Source organism: Eschrichtius robustus, chromosome 15 (genome assembly GCF_028021215.1).
Source record: "Eschrichtius robustus isolate mEscRob2 chromosome 15, mEscRob2.pri, whole genome shotgun sequence".
Classification (NCBI taxonomy): Eukaryota; Metazoa; Chordata; class Mammalia; order Artiodactyla; family Eschrichtiidae; genus Eschrichtius; species Eschrichtius robustus.
In genome coordinates, this window is record NC_090838.1 from 55,714,522 (window position 1) to 55,741,168 (window position 26,647).

The following is a 26,647-nucleotide window of genomic DNA, read 5'->3' on the forward strand; positions in this document are numbered from 1 at the left end:
ATTGGTCGTGCGGCTCCAAAGGCGCCCTCCGCGCGGAGGCAGGGCTGGCCCGAAGGGCGTGGTCATCACTCGGTCCCGCCCCAGGCGTTCAGGACTCCGGCGGGAGGGCGGCAGTGTCCACCTAGGAATCCCGTTTCGGGGCCGCTACGTGCGGCTGCTTTCGCCCCCGGCCCGGTCCGGGAGTCCGAAGGGTTTGAGGCGCGGTATGTAGCTGTCGGCGTACGGGCGCGGGGTTCGGGGGTCCGCGGCGCAGGGGGCTTTGGCCCGGCCCCCTCTGCCCTGCGGTCTCGGGGTCTGCGGAGGCGGGCCGGGCTGGCCGCTGGGCCTCGCGTCCCCCGCCTGGAAGGGCGCAGAGACTTCGCGGAGGCGGGGGCGCCTCGTGCCTGAGACTCCATTTTGCAGTCCAAACGGCGGGTGAGGTTAGCGGCCGGGAGTCTAGGCGCGGAGGTGGGAGGCCGGCCTTGGAAAAGCCTGAGCGCCGCGAGGCCGGGCCGCGAGAGCGCGCGTGTCCGCGCATCCTCCGGTCGGAGCAGCTGCGCCGCGGGGCTGTCTCGGCTGCTGGGGACTCACTTTCCCTCGCGGCCTCGCCCTGGGCGTGTCTTGTTTACACTGCGCGCTCGCTGGGCCCAGGTTCCCCGGGAGTTAGGGGCCCGCGCTGCTCCCGTATCTGGTCTACCGCAGAGACCCTCTCTCACCCGCTCAGGATCATTACCACTGTTAAGATGGAGACGAACGATGCCTTCTGGTCACCTTGAATGCAGCAGCCCCGCTGCCGAGGGGAAAAAGCAATTTGTCTCACTTTTTTTGCCTGAAGGGGCCACCCTTTCCAACTGTCATCGCTAGAACGGTTCTCAGCCCAGGGGCACAAGTCCAAAACCTGTTTCAGGCCCTTTTAATTATTAGGTTGGGTTCGGTGTATTGTTTGTAATAAAAATGAGCGGAAACCTGCCAGTGCCAGAGCAAATTTGGACCTCACTGGGAATTCATTGGAGTGGGTGGGGGAAGGCGGGCAGGAAGATAGATGGCATTCATAAATACCCTTACGTTCCTGGACCTAGGGTGTAAAGGGTGTCGTTAAAAATGCATGACAAAATGTGTTGGGTCAAGGAGTCAACGATACAGGGCTTGGTTAAAAGAGGTAGAGGTCACCCCTTCTCATTCTTGTTCCCTCCACTACCTGGGTCGATCAGTTCTGGGCCACCCGGTACAGAAAAGAGCAAACAATTCAGGTTTCATGTCTTCTGGAAAGCTTTTTAAAGCCCTTGCCCTACCCCACAACTAATAATCACTCCCTCCTTTGCACAGCCTTCCATAGCCTCTGATTTTATACATCACACTGTATTGTGGTTTCCCCAGCCCGTAGCACAGTTCTTGGAACATAGAAGGCACTCAGTGATTGAAGGAAGCCAAAAGAAAACAAAAAATCACCAGTGTAGCCAAAAGTTGACAAAATAAAAACTTTAATTCCTTTAACTCGGCCCAATTATTCTTTTTTTTTTTTTTAAATTAATTTATTTATTTTTGGCTGTGTTGGGTCTTCGTTTCTGTGCGAGGGCTTTCTCTAGTTGTGGCAAGCGGGGGCCACTCTTCATCGCGATGCGTGGGCCTCTCACTATCGTGGCCTCTCTTGTTGCGGAGCACAGGCTCCAGACGCGCAGGCTCAGTAGTTGTGGCTCACGGGCCTAGTAGCTCCGCGGCATGTGGGATCTTCCCAGACCAGGGCGCGAACCCGTGTCCCCTGCATTAGCAGGCAGATTCTCAACCACTGCACCACCAGGGAAGCCCCGGCCCAATTATTCTTACAGGCGAGGGAGACAGTTGAGCTCTGGCTCTCAAGTCAAATCAGACTTTAGCTCCGCCATGTTACTAACTCTATGGACAAGTTATTTAACTTCTGTATGCCTCGGTCTCTATAAAGTGGGAGTGACAATAGGTCCTACTCCATTATTTCTGAGGTTTAAGTAAAATATTGACATAAAGTGTTTAGCATAGTTCCTGGCACAAAGAAAATGTTCAGTAGCTGTTAGCAGTTGTTAGGATAAAAATAAACGTACTTGAACAGATTCACTAGTGCTAAATATCTGTATAGTATTTGACCCTTCAGGTTCTGTCTGCCTCTTGGTCCTTATCTGTTCCTTGATTTTAAAAAATCCCTTAAGCCATTCCAGACTCCCCCCCGCTGTAAAAGTATTCCATGGAAGATTACTTGTTTATGCATTTAGAGTACCTCTACCCACTGGAGATTGATGGAGTGCCAAATAACAATTTGGCCAAGTAGTACAGTAGTATTTGATGCACTCTTCATGTGGTCTGTTACTCAAAATGGTCATGTGAAAACAGAGGAGATGGGGGCTGATAACGGCTGACAAAAATGTTGGTTCAGTTGGAGGCGGACTTGAAGTGGCTTCTCTCCTTTTAACTTAAATCTGTTCTCCCTTAAAAACTGTCTCCTATCTTTAAAGTTGTTCACAAACATTGTGAAAAGTGGAAGAAGTCTTCTGGTAGCTCTAAAACTATTTGCCAGACCTTGAGGTGGCACATACATCCCCTAGGAGGATGTTGCCTCACTTCCAGGTTTTCCTGTACCACTTTCTGGTCACAGGAAACAGGCTAAGTTGTCCATTTCCTTCCAGCTGTAGGTCCCCTTGGCATGTCAGTTTCTCAAATTATTTGGAGTCCCCAAAACAAAGACCGTACCTCTTCTCACTTATAACTATCTCAGGAGAATTCTGGTCTCTGATTTTGCTTTTAGTGTAGTCACATGAATCTTGAATCCGTTCTAGGGAATACTGTTCTTTCTGAAGATGCCCTTCCAGTTGTGACATTCTATAATTAACCATTAAAAACCTGCCACAAGGTGTGAGCTTTTTCTAGTGTCCTGTTGGAAAGACCTTAAGGACAAGGACCATAAGTTTCCTTCTTTTGTATGCCTTGCCTAAGTAGGCGCTTGATGAATGGTTGTAAAGCCATCATAGTTCCCTTTCAAGGCCCTGAAACAGGCTTACTAACCTGGTGGTTCTGAAACATTACTGTGCTTACCAACCACCTCGAGAGCTTGCTAAAATGCAGATTATGATCCCAAAGCTCTGGGGTAGTGCCTGAGAATCTGCATTCCCAACAGGCTCTGAGGTGCTGCATATGCTGCTTTTCCGTGGACTTTGAGTAGAAAAGTACTAACATAAGTATCTACATTTGCTTTTTAGATGTACTGGTAAACAGGCTTTGTTTCCTTCTGGTATTGAGATGAAGTCTTGGATTTAGGAGTTGTTGGGTTTTTTTTTCCTTCTGTTTTTAACAGTTCCTCTATTTTGTTCCAAAAATGATTTGAGGAATCTTTCCAAAATAGTTTCAGTGTAACAAGATTTTTAATAAAAGTGATTGAGGCAGATAGGGTAAAAGAAAATTAAGAGAAATCAAAGATAAGTACAAAAGGTGAGTGCCTCTCTGTGCTATACATTTTACTTGGGTGGGACTACTGATTTGGTTCTGAGCTTCCAAGCAGCAAGAGCAAAGAGGAGAATATTTTTTGGAACCAGTTTTGCCAGTACCTATATAAAGTAAAAACAAACTGGCTACTCAGTGAAACAGCTGTTTCTATTACTGAGACCTGAGAATTCTTCTCCAAAGAGAAGTGTTCTTAATAGTATCTCCAGAAAATCAGTAAGATTCTTATCAATCTTCATACGATGTAGCCCAGCAGACTCACGGAAAACTGTCAGTACAGTAAAAGCAATGGCCTGTGGAACTGCAGCCATGTGGTCCAGGGCCAGCTTCTTCAGACAGTAGGAATGATTTTTGTTACAGGGCAGCTGTTTTTCGGCCTTGCTCTTTGGTGGGAACGGTGTCCAGTTGATTGACATGTTCAGTCCCCATCATCCTCATACTTCGAGCTTTGTTGGATGGCAACAATCTACTGACTGCTGAGGAGGCCATAGAGCTTGGGGTTGAGGGGAGGGGTGGCTGGAAGCTCAGCTAAAATCCTTGTAGATGTGACAGTTGCACCTCTTTAAAGGTCATCTAAAGACCTCTCATGACAAGTTAGAAGACTGGCCTTGCTGGGAGGTTCTCTGCGGCCCCAGTCAGCCAGCTATTGAGTGCGAGTGTGAAAGGAGGGGAGAGCAGTCTGGTGGCAGCCTTCCCACCACTTTATTAGAGGGACCCAGTGTGCCTCCTAGGGCCCTGGAGGACTCTTTGACTCCAAGCAAAAGGTAAGGAAGCTGCCCCAGTGGCGGGGAAGGAAAGGGGCTACTGGGGCCAAGGATCCTGAAGACGGCGTCGACCTATTGCCAAGCTGTGGGAGATAAGTCTGCCCCTTCGTAGCTTTGAGCCTGTTCTCCCTTTTCATTTTGCTTGCTGTCACCTGCCAAGGAGGGGGACAGAACACTCAGGGTGACCTGCCCCACAGGGAAAGACAGGGCCAGTGTGGAGGGCTGATGGGCTGCAGGGCTCATACATCCAAGGAAGGAGCAGGTGGAACGGCGGCAGGTCCGCCTCCCAGTCTCAAACCTCCCGCCACAGCGTTCCCGGCACCCCCCCACCCCCCCGAGGCAGGCCTGGCCCTCTTGTGACTGCCCATTTTGTTGGCCTCCCCCGCATAAGTCTTTACCCGCTTTCATGCTGCCTCCCATGCCTGGACTGGCTTGTGCCTTTGAGCTCCTTGCTGCTGTCCATCTCGTTCCCCCAGAAGCCTTCCAGCAACCTGACAGTGCTGGGTCCTCCCCACTGGCCCCCTTTCCTTGTGGGTAGCTTTATGTTCCTAGAGAAAGAGTGGCATTGAGAGCCTCTTTGTCTGCTGCTCTGGCCAGATTCTGCCACTGTGTGTGCATGCCGTGACCACTGACACCTGTGGCCTCCTGCAGAAGCAGCATGGAGCTTCAAGGCTTTGGCCCCTGAACTGGTAGGGCTGGCTCTGTCAGGCAGCGCCTGGCCTCCGTGGCCGGTACAGGTGCTGTCTGTGCACTTGGCTACAGAGACAGGCCCTGACCAGAACCCAGCTTCCTGGGCGGAGTTGGTATTAATCAGGTTGTTTGGAAGGGGAGCTTGTGATGTACAGAATCGTGGGGAAAGTCTTTTTGATCAGAGGAGGATTGCTCCCTAAGTCGACCATTTGTACATTTAAATGGTTAAGAGAGGGGCATCACCAACCCCCCCACACACACACACACGCGCACACCTCCCAGTCCTCTGTTCTCCATCCTGGACAGAAGCAAGTGGGAGGAAGTCCTGGTAGCTGTGACAGGCCTGCACGAGGGTGGTGCAGCAGGTACCAGGAAGCGTCAGGAGTCCAGGCTTACCCAGTTAGTGTGACCCCATACTTCTACTGTAGGGCAAGAGTAAGCCACGCCTACGTAACTCCTAATTATATCTGGTAGGTCATACGGTCTCTGCAGGTCCTGGAAACTAATGGAGAATTTTAATACCAAACTCCAAGTGGTCCCTAGAACATCGTGAAGCTTATGTGTCTTGTCGCTTGGTTTGGCCAAGCACAGGGCTGAAGTGGTGTGTGCAGACCTTTCTCAGATGGGAGGCTTGAATTCATTGTTCATTGTCTGTGCTCAGAGCTCTCCGGTCACTCTGTCCAATCTCCTGTTGCTTCCCGGTTAGGAAGGAGGCTGACTGAGGCCTCTGCCCACCAAGGAGCTGCTAGCCTCCAGAAACACTGTAAAATGTGTGATCAGAGAGCAGGGAGGACCCACGTAGAGTAGTAGGTTGTTTGAAGCTACAGACAGCATAGCAGGTTGTTTTCATCTGAGCAGTCCATTGGGTGTTTAGGAAAGGAGTAAGCTGTCTCTCACTGGAAGGGTTCAAGCAGAATCCCCATCTCCACCCTCACCCTCAGAGGGTTAGAAGGAATGATGATGTGTAAAATCTAGAATCTATGGAAACGAGGACTGGACTTTTCATGCAGTATTACAGATGCCCACCTGACAGATGCAGACAGAGTTGAGCCCTAGAAATCCGGAGCTTATACATTTGCTAGGCTGATGTTTTCTTCGACGTGATTGATGTATTCAGCAGTCATTACTTAAAGGAGTTTCCCCTGATTATCTCGCTCCGAGTTGATTTCTCTTTTCTTTGTATTCTGTAGTACTTTACATAGAATTTGGAATGAACACTCATGGACTTTTTTTCTTTCACATGAATCTGTCTTAGTTCTCATATAAAACTCTTGTGGCACAGGAAAAATACAGCATGATTTGTTAGGCAGATTAATACGTAAGATTATGAAGGGACTGCGTATCCAGACTGAGAAAATAACCACCTATAATCTGTCTCTTCAGAAGTACCATTTCCATGAAAGTCACTGAATTTCAGACCTTCTTTCCTGGTTGCTGAAGGGCCTCTGGCGACACTGTTAACCTAGTTCAGGTTTGTATGTATACTTGAAAGTTATCTAGAGGTATATCTCCTGCATAGCTTATAATTCTAGCTCACCACTCACCCCCAGAATGAATGGATACCTTCTTTTTTGAATAACGAGATCCAGACAAGACAAATCAAAAATACATCATTAAAACAAAGACAGAGATCATTTGTTTGCACCCCTCTTTTGCCCCAGCATCATCTTATTCCAGTCCTGTCTTATGACCACAGGCTTTAGTGGAGGGGGAGGGGACTAGGAGAGTAAAAGGGGTATTAGCCACCCGTCATGGCCCAACTCTGGCCATTGAGAGAATTTCTAGAGGTGGAGCAAGAAGTAGAAATTGGGGGCTGCAGGCTAGGTTTAGCCGTCACCCTAATATTTCCAGCTTGTGGGCTCAGCTTATTCCTATAATTGTGAAAACACAGTTTGCCTGAATCGTCTTCATGTGCAGTTTCTTAAATAGCCACTAGGTGAGGGCATGGCTCCATGAAAATCGTTCTCGGCAGGACTTGGTCACTCATCTCTTTGTCCCTGTACCAGCCTCTCCCCTCTTCTACTTTGTGTGTCTGTCTGTTTTGTAAGTTGTTCCCCAGTTCATAAAGAGCTTGGGTTCTGGAGTCACACAGGCCTGGATTTGACTCTCTCTGAGAGGTTTCCCCCTCTGTGAAATGAGGATAGGAGGACCTGCCTTCTGCGGGAAACCGGCACTCTCTCAGGCCACCGGTGGGAGTATAAATTGATGCCACCCGGTGGAGGTAGAACATATGCCAGAAGTACGCGTGCGGGCCCCCTTCGCCTCAGCAGTTCTCCTTCTGACTGTTGGCGCTGTGGGTGTGCTAGCACGCGTGCAGTGGTGTGTGTATGTGGTTCACACAGCATTGTGTGTAGTAGCAAAAGGTTGGATCTAACGTGAATACCCACCAGTAGGGGACCGGTGGAACACGCTGGCGTGCATCCTTACAGTGGAGTACAGTGCTGGGCAGCGGTTAAGAAAAAGAGAGCGCTGTCTGTTTATTGCTAAGGAAAGATCTCCAAGATATTTTTTTTTTTTTTTTTAACTTCATACCATATTTTATTTATTTATTTATTTTTGGCTGTGCTGGGTCTTCGTTTCTGTGCGAGGGCTTTCTCCAGTTGCGGTGAGTGGGGGCCACTCTTCATCGCGGTGCGCGGGCCTCTCACTGTCGCGGCCTCTCTTGTTGCGGAGCACAGGCTCCAGACGCGCGGGCTCAGTAGTTGTGGCTCACGGGCCCAGTTGCTCCGCGGCATGTGGGATCTTCCCAGACCAGGGCTCGAACCCGTGTCCCCTGCATTGGCAGGCAGACTCTCAACCACTGTGCCACCAGGGAAGCCCGATATTTCATTTAAACAAAAAGAAGAAAGAAAAGCAAGGTTCTGAACGGCGTGTCCTGTACAGTTTGCTACTTTCACGTAAAAAGAGGGGGAAGGATGAAGTAGATTTTTGTGTTTGTCTGCATATACAATCAAGAGATGAGAAACACACACAACTTTAATTAGACTATTTACCTGTTTTTGTGGGAGTATGTAGTGGTAAGCATTTTGCTTGATTTATATGAAAAAATACCTGGTGTTTCTTCCTCTGTTGGACTCCTTCGTTCCTTGCAAGGTGACTTTCTGCACTGATTCCGCCCCTCCCCCCCCAAATACTAGCTGACAGTCAGCATGCACTGTGCACAGGCGCTGTCGTCATGCCCCGCATGCCCTGGCTCGTTTTAGGAATGGGGACAGGGCTGGAGGGAGACTTACATGTGCAGTGTATTTTATATTTGAACCACGTGTGACCGGTTCAGGACAGTCATTCTTCTGATTAGTCCCTGCGCACGTGCTGCTGGCCGTGAGAAGGAGATGAGAGTGCGTGTGACGTGTGTTGTGCTCTAGGCTCGCCTCTGATTGTCTGGAGCCTCGCCAGGCAGGCAGGGCAGGACACTCTTGTTTTCCGGGCACACGGTCCGCACCAGTGGTGGTTCCCAGTGTGAGGTCCCAGCAGGATGAGCCCGCGGCCCCAGCCTCCTCTGCCCTCTCAGGCTTCCCTGCTGCCACCGGCGCCTCCTCTTGCCGTCACCCGCCTTCTCGTCTCTGAGGACGTGGGGCTGTTTCTGGCCAGGTTTTAGCTTTGAGGTTGACCCAATGCATTCCAGGCGGCCGCCCAAATCCCGGGCACTTGCGCTTCCCTCACCTCCCTGTCCAGATCCTCCTGGAGTTCTCTTCCTGCCCGTTTTTTGTCCCACCCCATCCGGTCAGGGCTCCTGGCAGAGCCCCTGCCTGCACACTCAGGCTGGGGGGGGTCTCCCTCTGTGGTCCCTGAAGCTCCTGTTGGAACGGTTCTGTTTTCAGATCCAGCTCCCAGATTGTTCCTTCTCTCGCCCCGAGTGCTCACCCTGGTACACTGCCCCCCGCCCCCCCGCCCCACCTGCCCGCCACCTGCCCGGTGTGCTTCTCTCTCACTGTCACGTGCACACACGCGGCGTGACCGTTGCCGTTGTTACCAGCTGGATTTCCACGGTTCCCTCAGTCGCCGGTTACCTGTAACCCAGTCAGCAGGAGGAGAGCTGCCGCTGCCTCCGGTCACGGGCCATCTTGGAGCCCCACAGGCCGGGTGTGGGTGCGAGGCTGCCTCTCGGCCGCTGCGGCCTGGAGCCGCCTGCCGCCGGGTGTGTTGGCACGACAACTGCTGCAGGCTGGCTCAGGGAGGGCCCAGGCCAGGCCCCTTCCCCAGCGGGGCTAGGCCAAAGTGACAGGGGCGGAAAGGCGACTTGAGGTGGGACAGACCTTGACTCTGATCGGGGCCTGCACTGAGCCTCCTGGCACCTGCTGCTGGGACTGCTGCCAGCCACGCAACAGCAGAGGACACAGTGACGTGCTCCCGTGTCCCCTGTGGACGGGTCTGGAGCTGAGGAAAAGCCAGACCTCTGTTTTCCTTCGAGGAAGGAGCCATCATTTGCTCTTTTGGCCAAAAAAGTGTTTGTCTTAATCATTAAAATGTAAAAAAAACAAGGTTTCTTAGCCGTAGATGCAGAAAGCTTCTCTTTTTCTCTCCCCTTCCCATTTTGTAGGGAGCTGAAGCTTCAGCAGAGCCCTGATCTAGGAACATCTCAATGGCCCTGGGAGAAGAAAAGGCAGAGGCAGCCGCGGACGCGAAGGGCCCGTGCCCTGGGGGGTGGAGCTGCCCGGAGCAGGAGCTGGATCCTGCAGGACCTGCGCACGGGGAGCAGCTGCCCCACCTGGAAGCCGAGGGGGGGCCTGCCTCCGCTGTCGGGGGTGCCCAGGGGCTCCCTGCCTGTCACGGCGGGGCTGGCCCTGGCCCCTCGGGAGCCTGCCAGCCGCAGGCCAACGGGGCCAGCAGGGAGCCGGCAGCGGGTGGGTCTAAGCCGGCTCTCAGTTCCCTGCTTCCCCCTGCCAGCCTGGGGACTGGAGATTTGCACTCCGTGAGAAGCCAGGTAGGGGCTGAGGCAAGTGGGGCTGTAGCTTCACCTAAAGCTGTCCTCTGAGAGTACCTTCCAGCACTGTGTCAGCCTCTTACACGCTTTCCCAGCCTCCATACGAGGTGGGGAAGTCGGGGAGCTTGGGTGTGATGATTTTTGTTTTACAGCTTCACATGGAGAGTTGGGCCTTGGGGCCAGCAGGGGGCTCTGTCCACAGCATCTCCTGTTCCTCAAGAGTGTGACTGGTGACCTTTTGAGGATCAGGGACGCTATGGCCAAGACCTACTGTCCAGAGGGCTAGGCCAGGGGAGCCCTGACAGTGGGAGCCATGTCCTGTTTTTGACTCGGTGATGTGTAGGCTTTACAGGGCCCCTGAGGAGATGTGGGAAAGGAGGGTCCGGGGCTGTGGGCTCCTGAGGGCTCTTAGACTGTATCCCCTTGGGACCCAGGGAACCTGGCGGTACCTTAGAGCCCCTATGGTGGGCAGCACCATCTCTGGGCAAGGAGAATTTTGGGGGCCTCCCTGATGACAGGGCAACTTTGCCTGTTGGGAGTCACGTGGAGCAGGGAGTCCTGCCTGTGTCTGTGACCTCAGGCAAATCACTGGATCTTTCAGGCCCTCAGTATAGTCGGGAAGGTTACCTGATGGACCTGTCCCTCCCATCTCTACGTCCTGTTATGTTCTGCTTGCCAAGGCCTTTCATGGGAACGGCTTTGATCTCTTCCGTGTCATTGTGGCATTGACCGCCACATGCTGCCCCCAGAGCCCCATCTTGGGAGGAGGTGCTGAGCTGACTGTCTGGGAGAAAACAGAGGCTAGGCCCACCTGCCTGGGGGCTAGGGGCGCTGCAAGGCTCGGGTACCTGAGTCAGATTCAGTGAGGCTGGCAGCACGTGAACAAATGCAGAAATGGGCCGTTTCCTGAGTGCGGGTCTGGTGCTATTGTAACGCTGCTGTTTGTTGAGCTCTCACCCTGTGCTTTTCACCCTTGAGCTCATTTAATCCGCATTTCCTGAGGAAGCGGTCCTACCACTACCCCCGTTTTACAGGTGAGAGAAGTGAGGCTCAAAGTCGTACATCTGGAAGCTGGCAGCTAGGGCCTGGCCTCAGGTCTGTCTGGTTCCAAAGCCCATGCCCTTAACCTCTGTGCTGTCCTGCCCGCCTTGGGGGCAGCCTCTTCACCGAGCATGTTAAAAACCTGAAGTGAAGAGGCTGAGGCGGATGACTCATTTTGCCACGCGTCACCGCTGAGCGTGAGCTGAGCCAGGTGGGCTGCCTGACTGCCGGGTTTGGATGCGAGTCCCGTCAGCGACAGAACGGTTGAGGTTCTGCCCGCCCAGGACACGCTTCTCAAAGGTTAGGCAGTGTGTTCCAACTTCAGCACGACAGAGCTCCTTGAGTTCTGCTCGCTCGTGAACTAGGCATCTGCGGAGGGAGAACTTCGGAAGGGACGGGGGGTGGGATCAGCTTGGGGCAGGCAGTCTGCTCCCCGGAGCAGGCTGCGTCTCCAGCCACCAGCAGCACACTCTGTCTGATTCTTGCACCGGCTAGCAGGCTGCGTCTCCAGCCACCAGCAGCACACTCTGTCTGATTCTTGCACCGGGTAGCAGTCTGCGTCTCCAGCCACCAGCAGCACACTCTGTCTGATTCTTGCACCGGCTAGCAGGCTCTTCCTTTCAAGACCTTTCCTCAGTATCATCTGGGTCCCCAGAGAAAAGCGCCAACTTGTCATTGAGGGAAGAAATTTGACGTGCTTATTTTCACCTTTTCCTTCCCTCCTGTCACTGCAGATGGAGGAGACTAGGCTTTCTGCCTCAGAGGAGCTACCTCAGACTCACACCATTCCCAGAACCACCGCTCTTTGCTCAGGACATGATGCCGACACTGACGATGACCCGTCCCCAGTGGAGTCGCCGCAGGTGCTAGCCCGCAGCCCACAGTCTCACGTCTCGGGGTGCCCGTTCCCGTCAAGGTGGAGGTCCGCCGTGAGCCCAGGTGCCACTGCGCCTCAGTCTTCCAGCTGCAGCGTCTCTGCCTCATCCCCGGGCAGCAGCCTCCAGGGTCACCAGGAGAAGGTGGAGCCTCAGAGTTGCTCCCTTGCCAAGGTCTCCTCCTCCCTGGAGCTGGCTGTGCCGCCGTCGGCCCCCTCGGTGGTGGAGCTGGGGCCTCGGTTCCAGTGGTCGCCCCAGCCAGTGTCCTCAGGGGGCGATGCTCCCGGGCTGCGCAGGAGGCGCCTCTCCTTCCAGGCCGAGTACTGGGCCTGCGTGCTGCCGGATTCCCTGCCTCCTTCCCCTGACCGCCACTCCCCGCTCTGGAGCCCGAATAAAGAGTATGAAGACCTGCTGGACTATACTTACCCCCTCAGGCCCGGGCCTCAGCTCCCAAAACACCTTGACAGCCGCGTGCTGGCTGAGCCCATCCTGCAGGACTCAGGCGTAGACCTGGATAGCTTCTCCGTCTCCCCAGCAAGCACTCTGAAGTCACCCACTAATGTCTCGCACAGTTGCCCACCAGCAGAGGCCGCTGCCCTGCCGTTCTCAGGGCCCAGAGAGCCGATCTCTAAGCGGTGGCCCTCTGGAGTACCCCAGAAGCAGGGCAGTGTGGGGTTGGCATCTTGTAGCCCCATTGCCTCTACCCCCAGAGCCCCAGGCAGTAGGGACACTCCTTGGGAGAGCAGAGAGCCAGCCCTGAGGGGCATGAAGCACTGGCCACCTGTGGGCAAGCACCTTGAGCTGGGCTCTCCCCACCTGAGAACACGGGACAGAGGGTGGCCCTCACCCAGGCTGGAAAGGGAGAAGGGGGCCAGCCAGGGTATCGGGCGCTTCGCCTGCACGGAGTCTGGGTGGAAACCACAAGAGGAGGTGGAAAGTGATGACGAGTATCTGGCCCTGCCCTCTCGGCTGACGCAGGTGTCTAGCTTGGTTTCGTATCTGGGTTGCATTCCCACCTTGGTGCCCCTGCCCACTGATGCTGCCGAAGGGCAGAGATCCCTGGACGTGTCAGACAGTGATGGGCCAGCTTCCCTCCCGTCAGACTCCAGCCAAAGCCAGCTTCCCTCTGGGGCTGCCCTCAGAGGGTCCCGAAGCCCTGAGGACCACAACCACTGTTTGCTGCGCTCCTTCGTCCGTGCAAGGGGCTCAGCGGGAGAGGGCGGTCTGGTGAGCAGCCAGGCCCTGGGGGCCTCCTCTGGACCGCTGAGAACACGCGCCTCCTTGCCGGCGATGTTGGACCAGCGGGCATTCTCGGATCCAGATGCCGAAGGGCAGCCTCCCAGGAGAGGAGGAGAGCAGGGAAAAGAGTCGCTCGTGCAGTGTGTGAAGGTAAACTCAGCATTTCAGAGGAGTCGTCTTTCTTCCCCCAGCCCACTAGCCTCATAATAAAACCTAGTGACACTGAGTACTTATGCGCCAGGCACTGTATTGCACCTCCTCCTGTCTAATCCTCATGACTTTCTACTGGCGTTCTCATATCACAGTTGGAGAAAAAGGCAGTGAGACATGAGGTAACCTACCCGTGCACAGTTAGCAAGGGCTGGAGCCTGAGCTGCTAACACTATCCAGGCTGCTCCCCGAGGCACTTGACCTTGAGGATTAACGGGTACTCTGCACAGGAAGGACCTGTGCTCAGATGCCTTCAGCAAATACGGGCTCAGTGAAAGTGTTTCTTGGCCGAAGGACTTCTCAGAGCTTCAGTTTGATAAAGCGGTGTAACTGCAGGGTTGGAGGTATCAGATGCACCATTTCCTAGGCTTCTTGGTCACTGAACCTTCTCTTGTGGACCACCTGAGACTACCAGGAGGTGGAGCTAATGCCCCGTGGAATAGGGTTGTCGGCATCAGGCAGATGTGAATTTTGGCTCAGTCTCTTCAGTTTGCTCGTTTGTGGAATGGGGAGCTTTGCCTCTGGGGGACTGTCGTGTGGATTAAATGAAGTAATTCATGTCGAGCGCTTCGCGTAGTCCCTGACACAAGGATGTTTGGAGCGTGGCTGTACACACACTCGGAGAGCCCACGGCCTGCCTTCCGGCTGAGCGCCCAGGTGCTGTGTCCACACGGCAGCAGGGCAGCCAGCCCGAGGGCTGTGTCCCCAGTAGCGACATCACAGAAGGGCTTTAACCTGCCCCCCGATGTCCCATGGATGACTTTATTTGTATGGTGGAGCAGGTAGGACAGGTGTTAGTGTGTGCCCTCCTTTGTGATGAAAGATTGAGAGAGACCGTGGGGTGAAGTGCTTGAGTCACAGCCACCCCTGATGAGTGGGTGGCAGGAGTCTAGGGCCCCAGCTCCCTGGGCGGGTGGGAGCAGAACAGGGACAAGCAGTTTTAATTCAGTCGTTTTCAGGCATAGGATCAGGTGAGTCACGATCATGGTCACGTATTTTACGTCCACGTTTTCCCCAGGAGCAGTTTTAGAGTTGGCGGTAGTGCTGACCCAGGAACTGGTCTCTGTGCCAGGCAGGCCCCTTCTGGGCTGTCCCCGTCCCTGCCCTCACCTGAGCTCCTCTGTCCCTACCTGTGGGGCTGGACTTTCTCAGACTGAGGGGGCCACAGAACCAGGTGCGCTCTTCTTATTGCCCTGGCGGAGGTCTGGAGTCACGGGGTGGGGACAGGCATAGAGGAGACAACGCCTCAGTGGGGAATGCTCGCGAAAGGCGCACAGTCTGTATCCTGGGATTCCCCCAGGTATTTTTAGCCTTTGAAAATGTGAACAGCGGTTCCGTGTGTAACACCACGTGTTAATTTGTCTACACAGGCATTTTGCTGTCAGCTGGAAGAGCTGATCCGCTGGCTGTATAATGTAGCAGACGCTGCTGACCACCTGACTGCATCCAGGTCCAGCCTTACAGGCCTCAAGTCTTCTCTGCAGCTTTACCGGGTAATATGTGGTCCTGGCATCTGACTGTTCACTCATGAGAGTGGTGGCTAAATTACTTGATTAGAAAGTAGAAGTTCAAATAACTGATGCCATGTATGTTGTGGTCCATTGACTTTTACCTGAAATCTAATCAGAGGTTCTTTTCAAATTCTTAGTGCTGAAAAGCTGTAACATGTATGAGTTATTTCCCAGGCCAAATAGAATTTGAACAAAGTGCATTTTATTTATCCTCAATCAAAAATACTTCAGGGTTATTTGTGATGTGATTTTCCAAATATCTCAGGGATTGATAGGCATAGATCTGCACTCTTCGGAAGTCATGAGTCACACATGGCTATTGAAATTAAGTAAAATTAAAGATCAGATTTTTCAGTTATCTGGCCACATTCCAAGTGTTCAGTCATCACATCTGTCTGGTGGCTACCATATTGATTGAACAGAGCATTCAGAACTTTTCCAGCATCACAGAAAGCTCTTTTGGACAACACTGACTGGATTTAAGGATCTGAGCAGCAATTGTACTGACGCCAGAATATACACAAGGCATTTTGATGGTATTTAAACAAAAATAGGATCCAGTTTGCTTCTGAAGGTATTTTTTGGGGGGTGGAGGTTGCCTGTTTTTAGATTTTGTTATTTAAAAAATCTCTTTGTGGGTTCTGGTTAACTTTAGAACAGGTGTATTTTGGGTGACAGTTTGTGCTGTTCTGGCATAATTATCAGTATTTGAGCAGATACACACTCTAAGGGGCATCATGCCTGGGTGCAGACATGCTCTCATGGTAGAAAGACACCCTGAACGTCGCCTCTTGTCCTTAGCCTCCCTGTTTGAGGCCTGTGTCCCACAGACGACTGGGCCCCCTCCTGCCAATCTTTGCAAAATGACAGTCATCTCCCTCAAGCCAAAGACACAGCACTGAAAAGCAGCTACCTCCACGCCCCAACTCCCTGCCAGCTCAGACAAGAAGCAAGGGTCCACGCTGGGAGCTGCGGCACTAACCAGAGGTGTGAGGGCAGGACAAGGTGGAGAGAGAAGGAAAGGCTGCCCGGCAGGACTGAGGTAGCACATCTCAGAGCAGCGGCCTGTCAGTTAGCCAACAACAGGACTCCGCCGGCTATGTGAAGGCGCCGGCGCAGGAGTGTTTAACTGGGGCCCCATTTATCTGGAGGTAGAATCAAAGGGGCCTGTGAACGTGGAAGGGAAGTTTTTTAAATCATTTTCACTAACCTGTAAATGAAGTATAATTTTTTTTTTTTCTTGCTGTAAATGTAGACAAAAAGCCACAGTAGTATTAGCAGTACCTCTGTCACCGTTAGAAATCACTTATTTTCATTTCACATTACATATAGTTATAAACAGTTATCTTGAATTATCATTCACGTGCATCACTAATTTGAAACTTAGGTAGTTACCAGACCTGCTGCTGGATCCTGTTATTTGACACGTTAATAAAGAAGCACATCCTAAAAAAAAAAAAAAAAAATTTTTTTTTTTTACGTGACCTCCATAATTTATTTTGATGTCCCAGTATACATCTCTTTATATTGTGTATCCATTAACATAATATTGTAGATATAGTTATTTTTAACCCTTGTCTCTTAGCCTCTATGGTAGAGTTCAAAGTGATTTACACACCACCACTACAGGATTTTTATTTTTTTAAGGTGTAACTGATGTTTAATATTATATTACTTTCATGTGCATAACATAATGATCTGATATTTTTATGTATTGCAAAATGATCACCTCAATAGGCCTATTAACACTGATCACCATACATAATTACAAATTTTTTGTGTGTGATGAGAACTTTTAAGATTTGTTCTCTTAGAGACTTTCAAATAAGCAACACAGTATTATTAATTATAGTCACCATGCTGTACCTTACATCCCCATGACTCACTTATTTTATAACTGAAAGCTTGTACCTCTGACACCTTTCACTCAAAAGTGTTCTGAATTGGATGATAATCAGTTACCCTAAGTATAAACATTAACTTTGACTGAAGTACCCACTGACTTCTAGCATGTCTGGTTGGCCAAGCCTTTCTCACCTCTTCTGAAGGAGCAGAGGTGGTATTTGTGGTCTGAACCTGATGCTAGTCTAGAAAGGGTTTTCTGGGACAGTTCTTTGAGTAGGAGAGCGTGGGATTTACTTGTGCCTGAGCCAGGGCCGTACCACCCAACTCAGAGCTCCCACCACACCCAGGCAGGAGGGAGGGCCTTTGTTTTACAACTTGGAGCCAACTAAAGTTTGCAGCGGTGGTGCGGGGTGGGGGGCTTGCCTGGGTGGGCCAGCTGCCCTACCCTAGTGGGAATGCTGTTTCCTGCTGTATGGAGAGAGGCTGCCAGAGTTCCTTTCCCAGAGTACGCTTGAGGAAGGAGAGGAAGGCCGAGAGCAAGGGTCCTCTGTGTGGGACCCCCGGAGAGTATGTGCAGAGCTGGGCAGGGCCCACCCCGGGAGGCCCAGGGGCACCACCACTGTGCGGAGAGGACGTTGCCTGGAAGTTGCCCTAGTTGGATCTACCTGGGTGGCCCTTCTGGAGTGCCCCCCCCCCCCCCGCTCCCGTCAGAGCCGGTGTCACGTAGAACAGCTCCATGCCCTCCGTTTTATCCCGCATTCTGTCCTCCTGCATCTCCACTTCCAGGGTGGTCGTAAGCAACTATCTTGCTCTGTGGGTAGAGCTGAGATCTGAGCTAGGAGTCACCCCTGCAGGTCAGCGAAGCCTAGCCCACTTGTGTCATCCACACAACCGTGTCACAGAGTGGGACCACACTGTCAACCCCTCCCCACACAGAATGGGGCTTGGCTCAGGCATATGTGTGAGCTACCTTGACCTAATATAAGCATGCACGCTTGTGTTCACATATTTTCACTTGTGACTCTTGTCTTACATACTTTGTCTTAATAACACAGTGGGTTCCTGGCAGCATATAAACTGCAGAGAGTGCTAAAGAATAAAATAATAAGTATAGGTATTAGGGCAAAGGAAAACTGAAGACAGGAATACAGTAAATCCAAAAGTAAAATTGTAGATTCAAAATTAAACTGCCAGTTTCTGCACCCTGTACTAAAGGTGGTCATGGATTTGACTTTACATCTTAGCAGCTAAAGGAAAAACCAAAAACAGCTACAAGGCTTGATGCTGCGAGGGGAAAAGAAATCAGCTGCTTAGGAGACTGTCAGCTTCCCTGACGCCTTCCCATGTCCTGAAGTCCACAGAAAGCAGGACATTGAGGGGAGGATGTGGGGCGAGGCAGCAGCTCCCTGTGGTCATGTGAAAGGCGTTGCTCTTGTGGCTCTTACTTACCAGGTCCGTGTTTTGAGACTCTCGTAGGCCTGTGAGTTTAAAGAGAACCCTGTGAGGTGTGGCACAAGCAGGAAACCCTGACTCCAGGCTGTTCGTGAGCTAGGCTCTGCCAGGGAAAAGAAAGCTTTGCTTTTGTCCCAACTGTAAACAGAAAAAAGGATTGATTCTGTGTTTGCCTTGGGCTCAGAGAAGGTGAAGTTAAACTATTGTACTGTTTACTTGGATTCTGAAGACTGGGTGGGTTAAAGGGGAATCCAGCTACTGAACAAGGGATCATTTTTAATAACTTTTACGAAATGGTAGTAATGAAACATTTTTCTTTTTTTTTTTTTTTGATATGCTTTAAGCAATTTAAGAAAGATATAGATGACCACCAGTCCCTGACGGAGAGCGTCATACAGAAAGGGGAGATTCTACTTCAGTGCCTGTTGGATAATACCCCAGGTGAGACGCTTGAGGTTTTGAATTAAGCCAGGGCTTAATCCCTCTCAGTGTAAGTCCGGGACCCACACTGTCACTGGGAAGGAGCCTAGTGCCAGAGTCCCTCCCATCCGTACCCGCTGCCTTCGACTCCCACAGCCGTCTGCCAGCCCCTCGAATCATCACGGCCCCGCAAGCACATGATGAGGCAGTCACAGCCCTGCAGGTGCTAAGAAGTTAGGCATTGATCCTGCAAGAACGGTGCTCTCTAGTTTCTGCTTTTATCTTTCCTTGGTGGTGTCCTGGATGGGAATGCTGGCTTTAGTCCTGTCCTTGGCTTTCGGCTAGGGTGCTCACAGCGGGGAGCCCCTAGGGTTCCCTTCCTTTCGCACTGCAGGCTGGACCCCTCTCTGGTTTGGGGAGGGATTTGTTCCAGGATCTGAGAGCAGTCAGTCTGTTCTACAGGAAGAGACTGAAGGAAGAAGTGAACTGATGAGAGGGGACAAGTGGACAGCAGGGCACAAACTAAGCCCGAGCCCCTTTTGCAGGATGGGTTCCCAGGTTAGAAAGGTGTGAAAGTCACAGACTTCGAGAGTACATCTCAGCGTGCAGGGTGCAGGGGTTTACGATTGGCCTTGACCTTGCCGGGGGCAGATACGATAGGATGAGCTAGGAGAACGCTAGGTTAAAGCAGTGAACTGATGGACCACCCGCCCCCACCCCCCCACCCCCCAGAGCAGTCGCTATTTTCCTGTAAGACTGAACAACCAAGTGTTGAAAGAGCCTGTCTGTATCTTGCCTCAGTTTTGGAGTGAAATGGGGTTTACGCTGGAAGCAAACAGCGTAAGCAGAAGTGGGCAGGCCTCACTGGCTTGAGATGGGACGAGGTGGCGCTTTCCTGACCAGAAGTGGTGGGCGGTGTGTGGTGGGGAGGTGGTGGAGACCAGAGTTTCTCAGCCTGAGCACCGCTGATGCTCTGGGCCGTGCGATGCTTTGCTGTGAGGGGGCCGTCCTGTCGCTGCAGGGTGTTCAGCAGCGTCCCTGGCCTCTACCCGTTAGACGCCAGCAGCATCCCCCCAGTTGTGACAGCCCTGAACATCTCCAGACATTGCCAAAAGTCCCCTGGGAAGAAAAAACCAAGATTGAAAACTGTGAATGGGCAGAGGGGCTTTGATGGGACGAGGAGCCACTGAAGGGTTTTCAGCAGGGCATGGCTTATCCAGTGTGAATTATGTGAGCCCTTGGTGATCCCCTGCCTGCGGGAGGCCTTTGTCTTGGCTCTTCTGATGTTCTCTTGCACTAGGGTTTTTAGGGTTTTTTGGTTTTTGTTGGGGCAGAAATTCAGTATGCCAGGCTCCTTTGCCACTTGTAATTACACCAATATTTTCTTGAATACTGTGTGCTGAAGCAGTTGACATACCAGTTTTTTCGTTTCATCACAGCCCTGTGAGATGGATACTATTATTACTCTTATTTCACAGAGCTGTGCATTTGCCTTGGGCCACACAAGGCGTGGCAGCCTGGCTCCAGCCCCTGTGCGCTGACCCCCGGCTCAGGCTCCTGCACCTCGACACAGCAGCACAGAAGAGCTCAATACCAGGACACTTCCTGGAGGCCACGTGTAACAGTGGGCTTCTTACAAGCTTCAGGTTCTTGGACCTTCATTTAAAAACTGATTCAGTAATACTTCTCAGTGTTTAATCTGTAATAACAACCCACTTTGCCCTCCTCTCCAAAGGAGTCTAGAGGTATTTTACTGCCCAAATAAGAGGCTTTAGGGAATTCCCTGGTGGTCCAGTGGTTAAGACTCGGCCCTTTCATTGCTGTGGGCCTGGGTTTGATCCCTGATTGGGGAACTAAGATCCCACAAGCTGTACAGCGCAGCCAAAAAAAAAGAGAGGCTTTTGGGTATTCTATGATTTCAGAGTGACACCCTGCCCCTCCCGACCCTCTGCTTGCAATAATCAGGAACTTGGCTGTTTTGTGAAAATCACAAGTTTCCCTAGACATTCACAGGGTCTCTCCAGCTAGGTGCACAACTCTTCTTTCCAGAGCATGCTGTCAGAGACAGTGGAGCCTGAGCACGGACACCTCCCGTCCCGTCCCACGCCCCGGTCCCCCTCAAGCTTCTTCAGAGCCTGCTTTCTTCCTCAGCCACAAGTATAACTTTAGGGACAGGAGGTCAAATTAATTCCTTCAAAACGTGCCCACCTCGGCCTCCAGCCAAAGGCCTCCCCAGTGGCTCTCTGGCAGGTTTTCATAACATTTTGACCCAGTTACTTTGGTGCATGAGTTGACGGTCCTGTCTCACACCCTAATTTCTCATTATACTGGATCAAATAACTAGAACCCATTGGCATCAAGCTGAACCAGGCCCCCGTATGCATGTATTCAATTAAAACATCAAAGTCTCAACTGAGAAAGATAATTTCATCACTGTTCCCAGCTTTCCTTTTCTTAAAATATTTATTTATTTATGTATGTATGTATTTTATTATGGCTGTGTTGGGTCTTCCGTTTCTGTGCAAGGGCTTTCTCTAGTTGTGGCGAGCGGGGGCCACTCTTCATCGCGGTGCGCGGGCCTCTCACTATCGCGGCCTCTCTTGTTGTGGAGCACAGGCTCCAGACGCGCAGGCTCAGCAGTTGTGGCTCACGGGCCCAGCCGCTCCGTGGCACGTGGGATCTTCCCAGACCAGGGCTCGAACCCGTGTCCCCTGCATTGGCAGGCGGATTCTCAACCACTGCGCCACCAGGGAAGCCCCAGCTTTCCTTTTATTTGGAGCCAACCAAATGTTCTAACATTCTAAAATAAAAGTTCAAAAAATAAGGGTCCCCTGAATTCCACTGACCACTCACAGGAGGACCGGGCAAAGGTCTGGTGAATGTGTGAGGGGAGAACCCAGCCCATTCGCCCTTCCAGGTGAGCTGTGCCGCGTGCCCTGGCCGCATTCCTCGGCCTGCCTTGCTGGCTCTCATAAAAGTTGTCAGGTCGGCACTTTGCCCCGGCGATGCTGCACTGACGTGGCTTCCCTAGGGGCTGATCTCAACACAGCCAGCCCCCGTTCTTCCTCCACCCATCCGTCAGTATCCTCTGCAGATATGCAGCTTCCCCTTTCCCTTCCTCTGTTAGCAGATGTTGCAGCTGTGGCAGGAAACCAGGGAGAGTGTGAACACAGCTGATAAAGGCGCAGGAAGCAAAAGCAGCCTTTGTGTTTAACAAAGGAAGTAAAGTTTTTAAGAGAAAAAAACAAGCCCGCTGTGGGTGATGCACTGTGAACCTAGCCCATCCCTTCCTCAAATGAACACTTGACCTGTAGGGGATGGAATCTTGGCCTCACTAACCATCTTGTCTTAGCCTGCTTTCAGGTAATTTTCTTTTGAAGTCTGTTCATTTAGGACCCACAAAAAAGGGTTCACAAGCATTCCCATATTACATTACCAGATCACCCATATACGTGCTAAATGACAGTCCCACAGCCAACAAGCTGATAGGACCTGGTAGCAGGACCCAGAGTCCTAATCTTGGCATGTTGTTTTGTTTCATTTCAGACTTCTGCCCCACAGGATCTGGGTGTGTGCCCTGGGTCTTATCTCCAAAAGTCAGATAATTCCAGTCACCAGACACCTATGTCTCTGTGCCTTTTTGTGGATTATGTAACTCCAAAGTGGAGCCAGTGAAATAATTCTCTCAGCTTTAATCAGAAGTTAACAGCATAGATCCTCCAGTGCAATACAGTCCCTGGAGAGTCACTGTCAAAAAAAAAAAAAAGTGGACATTGTGAAACTATTGCCGTGTTCCTTTCTTGTATAAAGTGCTACACCCTTATATTTTCTTTTGAAACTAGACTTGCATTGTCTCTTTGGCCTGACTGCTTTAAACCTCATTTGTTAGTGTTAAAGGACATCCTCGGGAGGATCTCCAGGCAGCCCAGCGAGCTGGAGAGCCATGCAGATCACCTGTATGACACTATCTTAGCCTCTCTGGACACACTGGCTGGCTGCACCCTCATCCCCGACAACACACCAATGGCACACAGGAGCGCCAGCGTGAAGGGGATTAGCCTGGTAAGTAGAGCAGCCCAAGAGAAGAACATCTGTCCTTGGACCCCAGTGCCCAATTAGGGTACAGAGCTCCTGCTCTAACAGTTGGCTGTTTCTTAGACACTTGTGGAGCTAAGAGCTGGTGAAACAAATACGAGGCTGGGAGAAGCCCCTGAAACTGAAAAAGGGAGATGCTGCCATTGCCAGGAAGGGTGGGGGGGGGGCGTCTTCCAGTGATGATGAAAGCTCACTGTGGTGCTTCCCATTACTCAGTTTCAGTTTCAGCCCTGCACCTGCTGAGGACTAGGGTGCTCTAGCTTCCATTGTCTATGGGAGACCCGACACTACCCCCACCCGCCACGAGAACAACTGCAAACTTTACCTGTACCTACTTTTTTACGTCTGCACATGTACACTTCTCCAGTACAAGCTGCCTCTGTTCTGCAGACTCTTCTCACCCAACTCATTTGGTGCCCCATCTCTAAGCGGCTCTTAACAGCACCAAGTACCCACGGGGATCCAGAATTGCTGACCACTCTCCATACCCCCTTTTCCTGAAAAGGCTCCCTTCCAAAAAAGGCTAGGGGGATAAGATGGGAGTTCCACGCCTTGGAGACTTAACAGTACAACTTTTTATCTCTGGAAAAGTCAAGCAGGAGTCATAGGGAAGGGAGGCCAAGAGAACAGAGGGATCGCTGCTGGCTGTGGGGTTGCCACTGCCCAACATGATGATTCCACAACTGGAGCATACTTTCTCTAAGACTTCCTCTCCTACAGCCAACGTCTGGCGTTTAACTCGAGATTTTCTGGGTTAGAATTCACTGTAGACAAAAGAAGGCAAAGGATAAATCCAGGTATATCAAGAGCAGGGGAGTCCCTTTGGTTGCCTCAAATAAATCTGAGCGGTAGTCATTTTAATTCTGAAATGAATGCAGGTGACTGCCGTGTCATTTCTTCCTCTGCAGCATTCTGCCTGTAACAGATGCTTCTCTTTCTCTTTCAGGCATCTTCTCAGGAAGAGATGTAATCTGTTAGCCAAAATCTGGCTATTGGGAAACTGTCAGAAGTCCTTGTAAGAGCCATTCAATACTGAAATCAAGGGGGAAACTTTCATGTACTAGCTTTAAAATGCCTTTCTCTTCGCTTAAGTAAGGGCTGTTGAGTTACTATTTTTATTTAAAATGAATCCTTCCAAATTAAGGTTTTCCTTTGGTGCTTCTCTACAAAGAGCATGTAGCTTTGCGGTTGTTGATAAAATAATGCAAATAAGGCTTACAGGGCTTTCCTCTCCTCTGTCCAGTTAAAAAGAGGAGAGAGCGCCCCTAACTAGTCCACCTGCTGAGATCATTTAAAGAAGGTATGAGGAAGCAGGTACCCAATACTTGGTATTCTCAGGCATACAAGAGGATCCAAGAGACTGGTGGGCCAGGAACTTGGGTCTTTTCATAAAATGAAGCATAGGCTTATAAATCCCTCTTTGAAGATTGTAGAAGAGACTTTTAACTCTCCCAATTAATAGAAGGTTCTGAACAAATAGAACCTCTGTCAATTATTTTGGGCTGTTAGGATATCTTTTATCATCCTAAGTGCTCAGGGCTCCATCTGCCTGCCTAACATCTTGAAGGAGAATGTGTTAGGGACTTGGGGAACTGCCATTGCGCTTCAGCCGGACTATGGACTAATTATCCGCTTTAAGGAGGAGCCTTCCTCCATTCCTGCTCTCCCTTGGAAGAGTAGTCCAAGGTCAGAGAAGGGCATGGATAGATCACACAGCCTGGTTAACTACAGAAGCTAAGGCTGTCGAAAGTGAGGGGAAAAAGGTAATTCTTCGTTGCTTTGGGAGTTGACATGTAAGAAGTATCTTGTAGAGGAAAAAAAAAAAAAAAATCTGTGGATCAACCATTTAAAGCCAATTCTATGGCTTTTTAAAGCAAAATGATCGGCTATTGCTGGTAACCACAGATTCTGAAAAAATAAAAAAGCACTTAAAAAAAATTTTATTGGGCTGTGAATGAACATGGAAGGAGGAAAGCACTTTCCCCGTTTACTTTTAGTATTACCGTGGGCTAAGACTTGAGGAAAGGTTCTTCACACTTAAAGATCTTTTTTTCAAACTCCAGATTCTCATTTGAGGAGGGTGCTTAAGAAAGGAAGATCTTTTAAGTTTATAAAGAAATGAACAAGTCACCTGAACCCAGAGAAGGTAACATTAGAAGTTATTCTCATAAAGCAGACTTCTGATAGCCCCTCAGAATAGAACATTTAATACAAAATTAGCCTCTTTAAGAGAAGTTGTGGACTTCAGTTTTGGGGGCTGAGCCACATAATCTTAACACCATCTCGTCCACCTCGGTGTAAACTAAAATCCTATGAACCTGACTTTTCTGCTTCAAAATTTCTCAGACTTTATGCTGGAAAATGAGCTGTAAGTTCTAATATTTAAAGATTAACTATGAAGTAAAACTATATATAATTCAACAGTAGCTATATAAAATGCAGTGTTTCAAGTGCCTCTGTTAACGCTGGTATGATTTATCATAATGCTTAAGGGCATGATCAGAACTAAACTGTGTATTATGATGCTGCCATCTCTATTTTAATCTTGGTTCCACACATAGTGAGATTTAAAAAGACAGAACACCTTCCTAGCAGATCATTAATATATGTAAAATATTCTTAAAAGCCTAGAATTGGTTAAAAAGGCCTATCTAATGGCCTCTGTTCTTAAATTGATATATTTCACCTTCTCTCTGTGGTTATAAATTGGTACGTGCCTTTCCAGTGAGTGTGTTACAGGATAGCCCTTGGGAGTTAAACCCATTTATTTACTAACATTTGATCGGCATGAAAGTTAAGTCTTACTAGTCAGCAAAAAAACTGAAGATGACAACCCTATAGAAACTAACTGGCTGATGGTATTTTATAGCAGTTGAATGCTGAACATGCCATTCTACCATTCAACCTAATAATTATAATCAGCTTCAGCTGACAGGAATTTTCACAGACTATTTTATTTCGGAGTACCCTGTTTCCCAACAAAGTACTGCTTTTATCTAGAGATGATCTAAGATACTTTTGTTCACCTCCTTTGAAATAAGGTGTGACTGAAGGGTGCCTACTCTGGACCTAGTTGTGAATGCCACTGAAGAGTATCAACACAACTGGTAATGATGTCTTCGGCAGTGCTGTAAGAAGTTTAAGACCCCCCCTTACAACTCAAGCTGAAATTGTTTCTGACTAGGAAGACGCTGCCAGCAGCATTCCATGAGCAAATACGGCCAGGTTAGATTCAAGTGGCCTGGCTGGCCAGTGCACTGTGGTACATATTACCTTAAGGACAGCAGTGGCTTACAGTGACATATCATGTAGTTCCAAAATCCCAAGTTTACCTGTATTATAATTTCCTAGTAGTCCCCTTAAATTAGTAGAACTTAAGTCCACAGGGAAGTGGCAGCACTAGGAGCTGGATTGGCAGTTTCAAAACCTGGGTTCTTGTTGAAGCTCCATGGCTAAGCTCATCTGCAAATAGGAGACAGTGTCAATACAGGGCTGTTTTGAAGCTTAAATGGGAACATAAAGAAGGGCCGATGTAAAATATGCTGCAGTGGCGACATACATGCCAAAGGAAATTTTGGTCCAAGGTCAAAGAACAGGACGTTACTGCTCGTACCAGAATGGCTATCATCATTCTGTAAGGATTCCCAGAGACTGTGACTGCTTAGGTTTAGAACACTCTTCACTTCTGTAAGCTAATTCATGGCAGCCACTTATATTTAAAATATGGCAAGCAATAATTCCCTTTACTGAGTTGAACGGATTATTAAAAGCCCATAATAGCTTGAAATATTTGTACTTGAAAATGGGGGTAGGAATGGGAATTTTTTTTCCCCCCCGAAACTGCATTTATTGGCAAATTCAAAATAGCAAGTAGTGAAGCATGCTGAAACATCTTGCAGTAAGCCCCAGTCTGGACTGCCATGGGGGAAAAAGAACATTAGAATTTTCCAAACTAAATAAGTATGTAAATGTGCTTACATCTCAAATTCATGTAATGTTTTTTGCTAACTCACCAAGAATAAGCTGACAGTTTGAACAATTTGCTGTATAAAACTGAACTTGCTGTATAAAACATCACACTTCTAACATTTGTATCACCTACTTTAAAACACAGTTTCTGAATTCTTTCCCCTCGTA

The 26,647-nt window shown here is 50.1% G+C and overlaps 1 protein-coding gene across 6 annotated transcripts; it reads left to right on the forward strand.

Moving 5' to 3' along the window:
- The first annotated feature begins 91 nt into the window (after window positions 1–91).
- CEP68 (centrosomal protein 68) lies at window positions 92–26,596 on the forward strand. 6 transcript variants are annotated; one of them, XR_011076622.1, is made up of 8 exons: window positions 92–203; window positions 9,439–9,822; window positions 11,598–13,127; window positions 14,558–14,680; window positions 18,340–18,436; window positions 22,305–22,477; window positions 23,457–24,656; window positions 25,552–26,596. XR_011076622.1 is itself a non-coding variant. In XM_068564712.1 (7 exons), the coding sequence occupies exons 2-7, from the start codon at window positions 9,481–9,483 to the stop codon at window positions 23,478–23,480; spliced, it is 2,289 nt and encodes a 762-aa protein (XP_068420813.1). In that variant the 5' UTR covers window positions 92–203; window positions 9,439–9,480; the 3' UTR covers window positions 23,481–26,596. The 6 variants fall into 6 exon arrangements, 5 of the variants coding, with proteins under 5 accessions (XP_068420813.1, XP_068420815.1, XP_068420814.1 ...); XM_068564712.1 differs by having other exon boundaries at window positions 23,457–26,596; XM_068564713.1 differs by lacking the exon at window positions 92–203 and adding an exon at window positions 6,289–6,369 and having other exon boundaries at window positions 23,457–26,596.
- The last annotated feature ends 51 nt before the right edge of the window (window positions 26,597–26,647 follow it).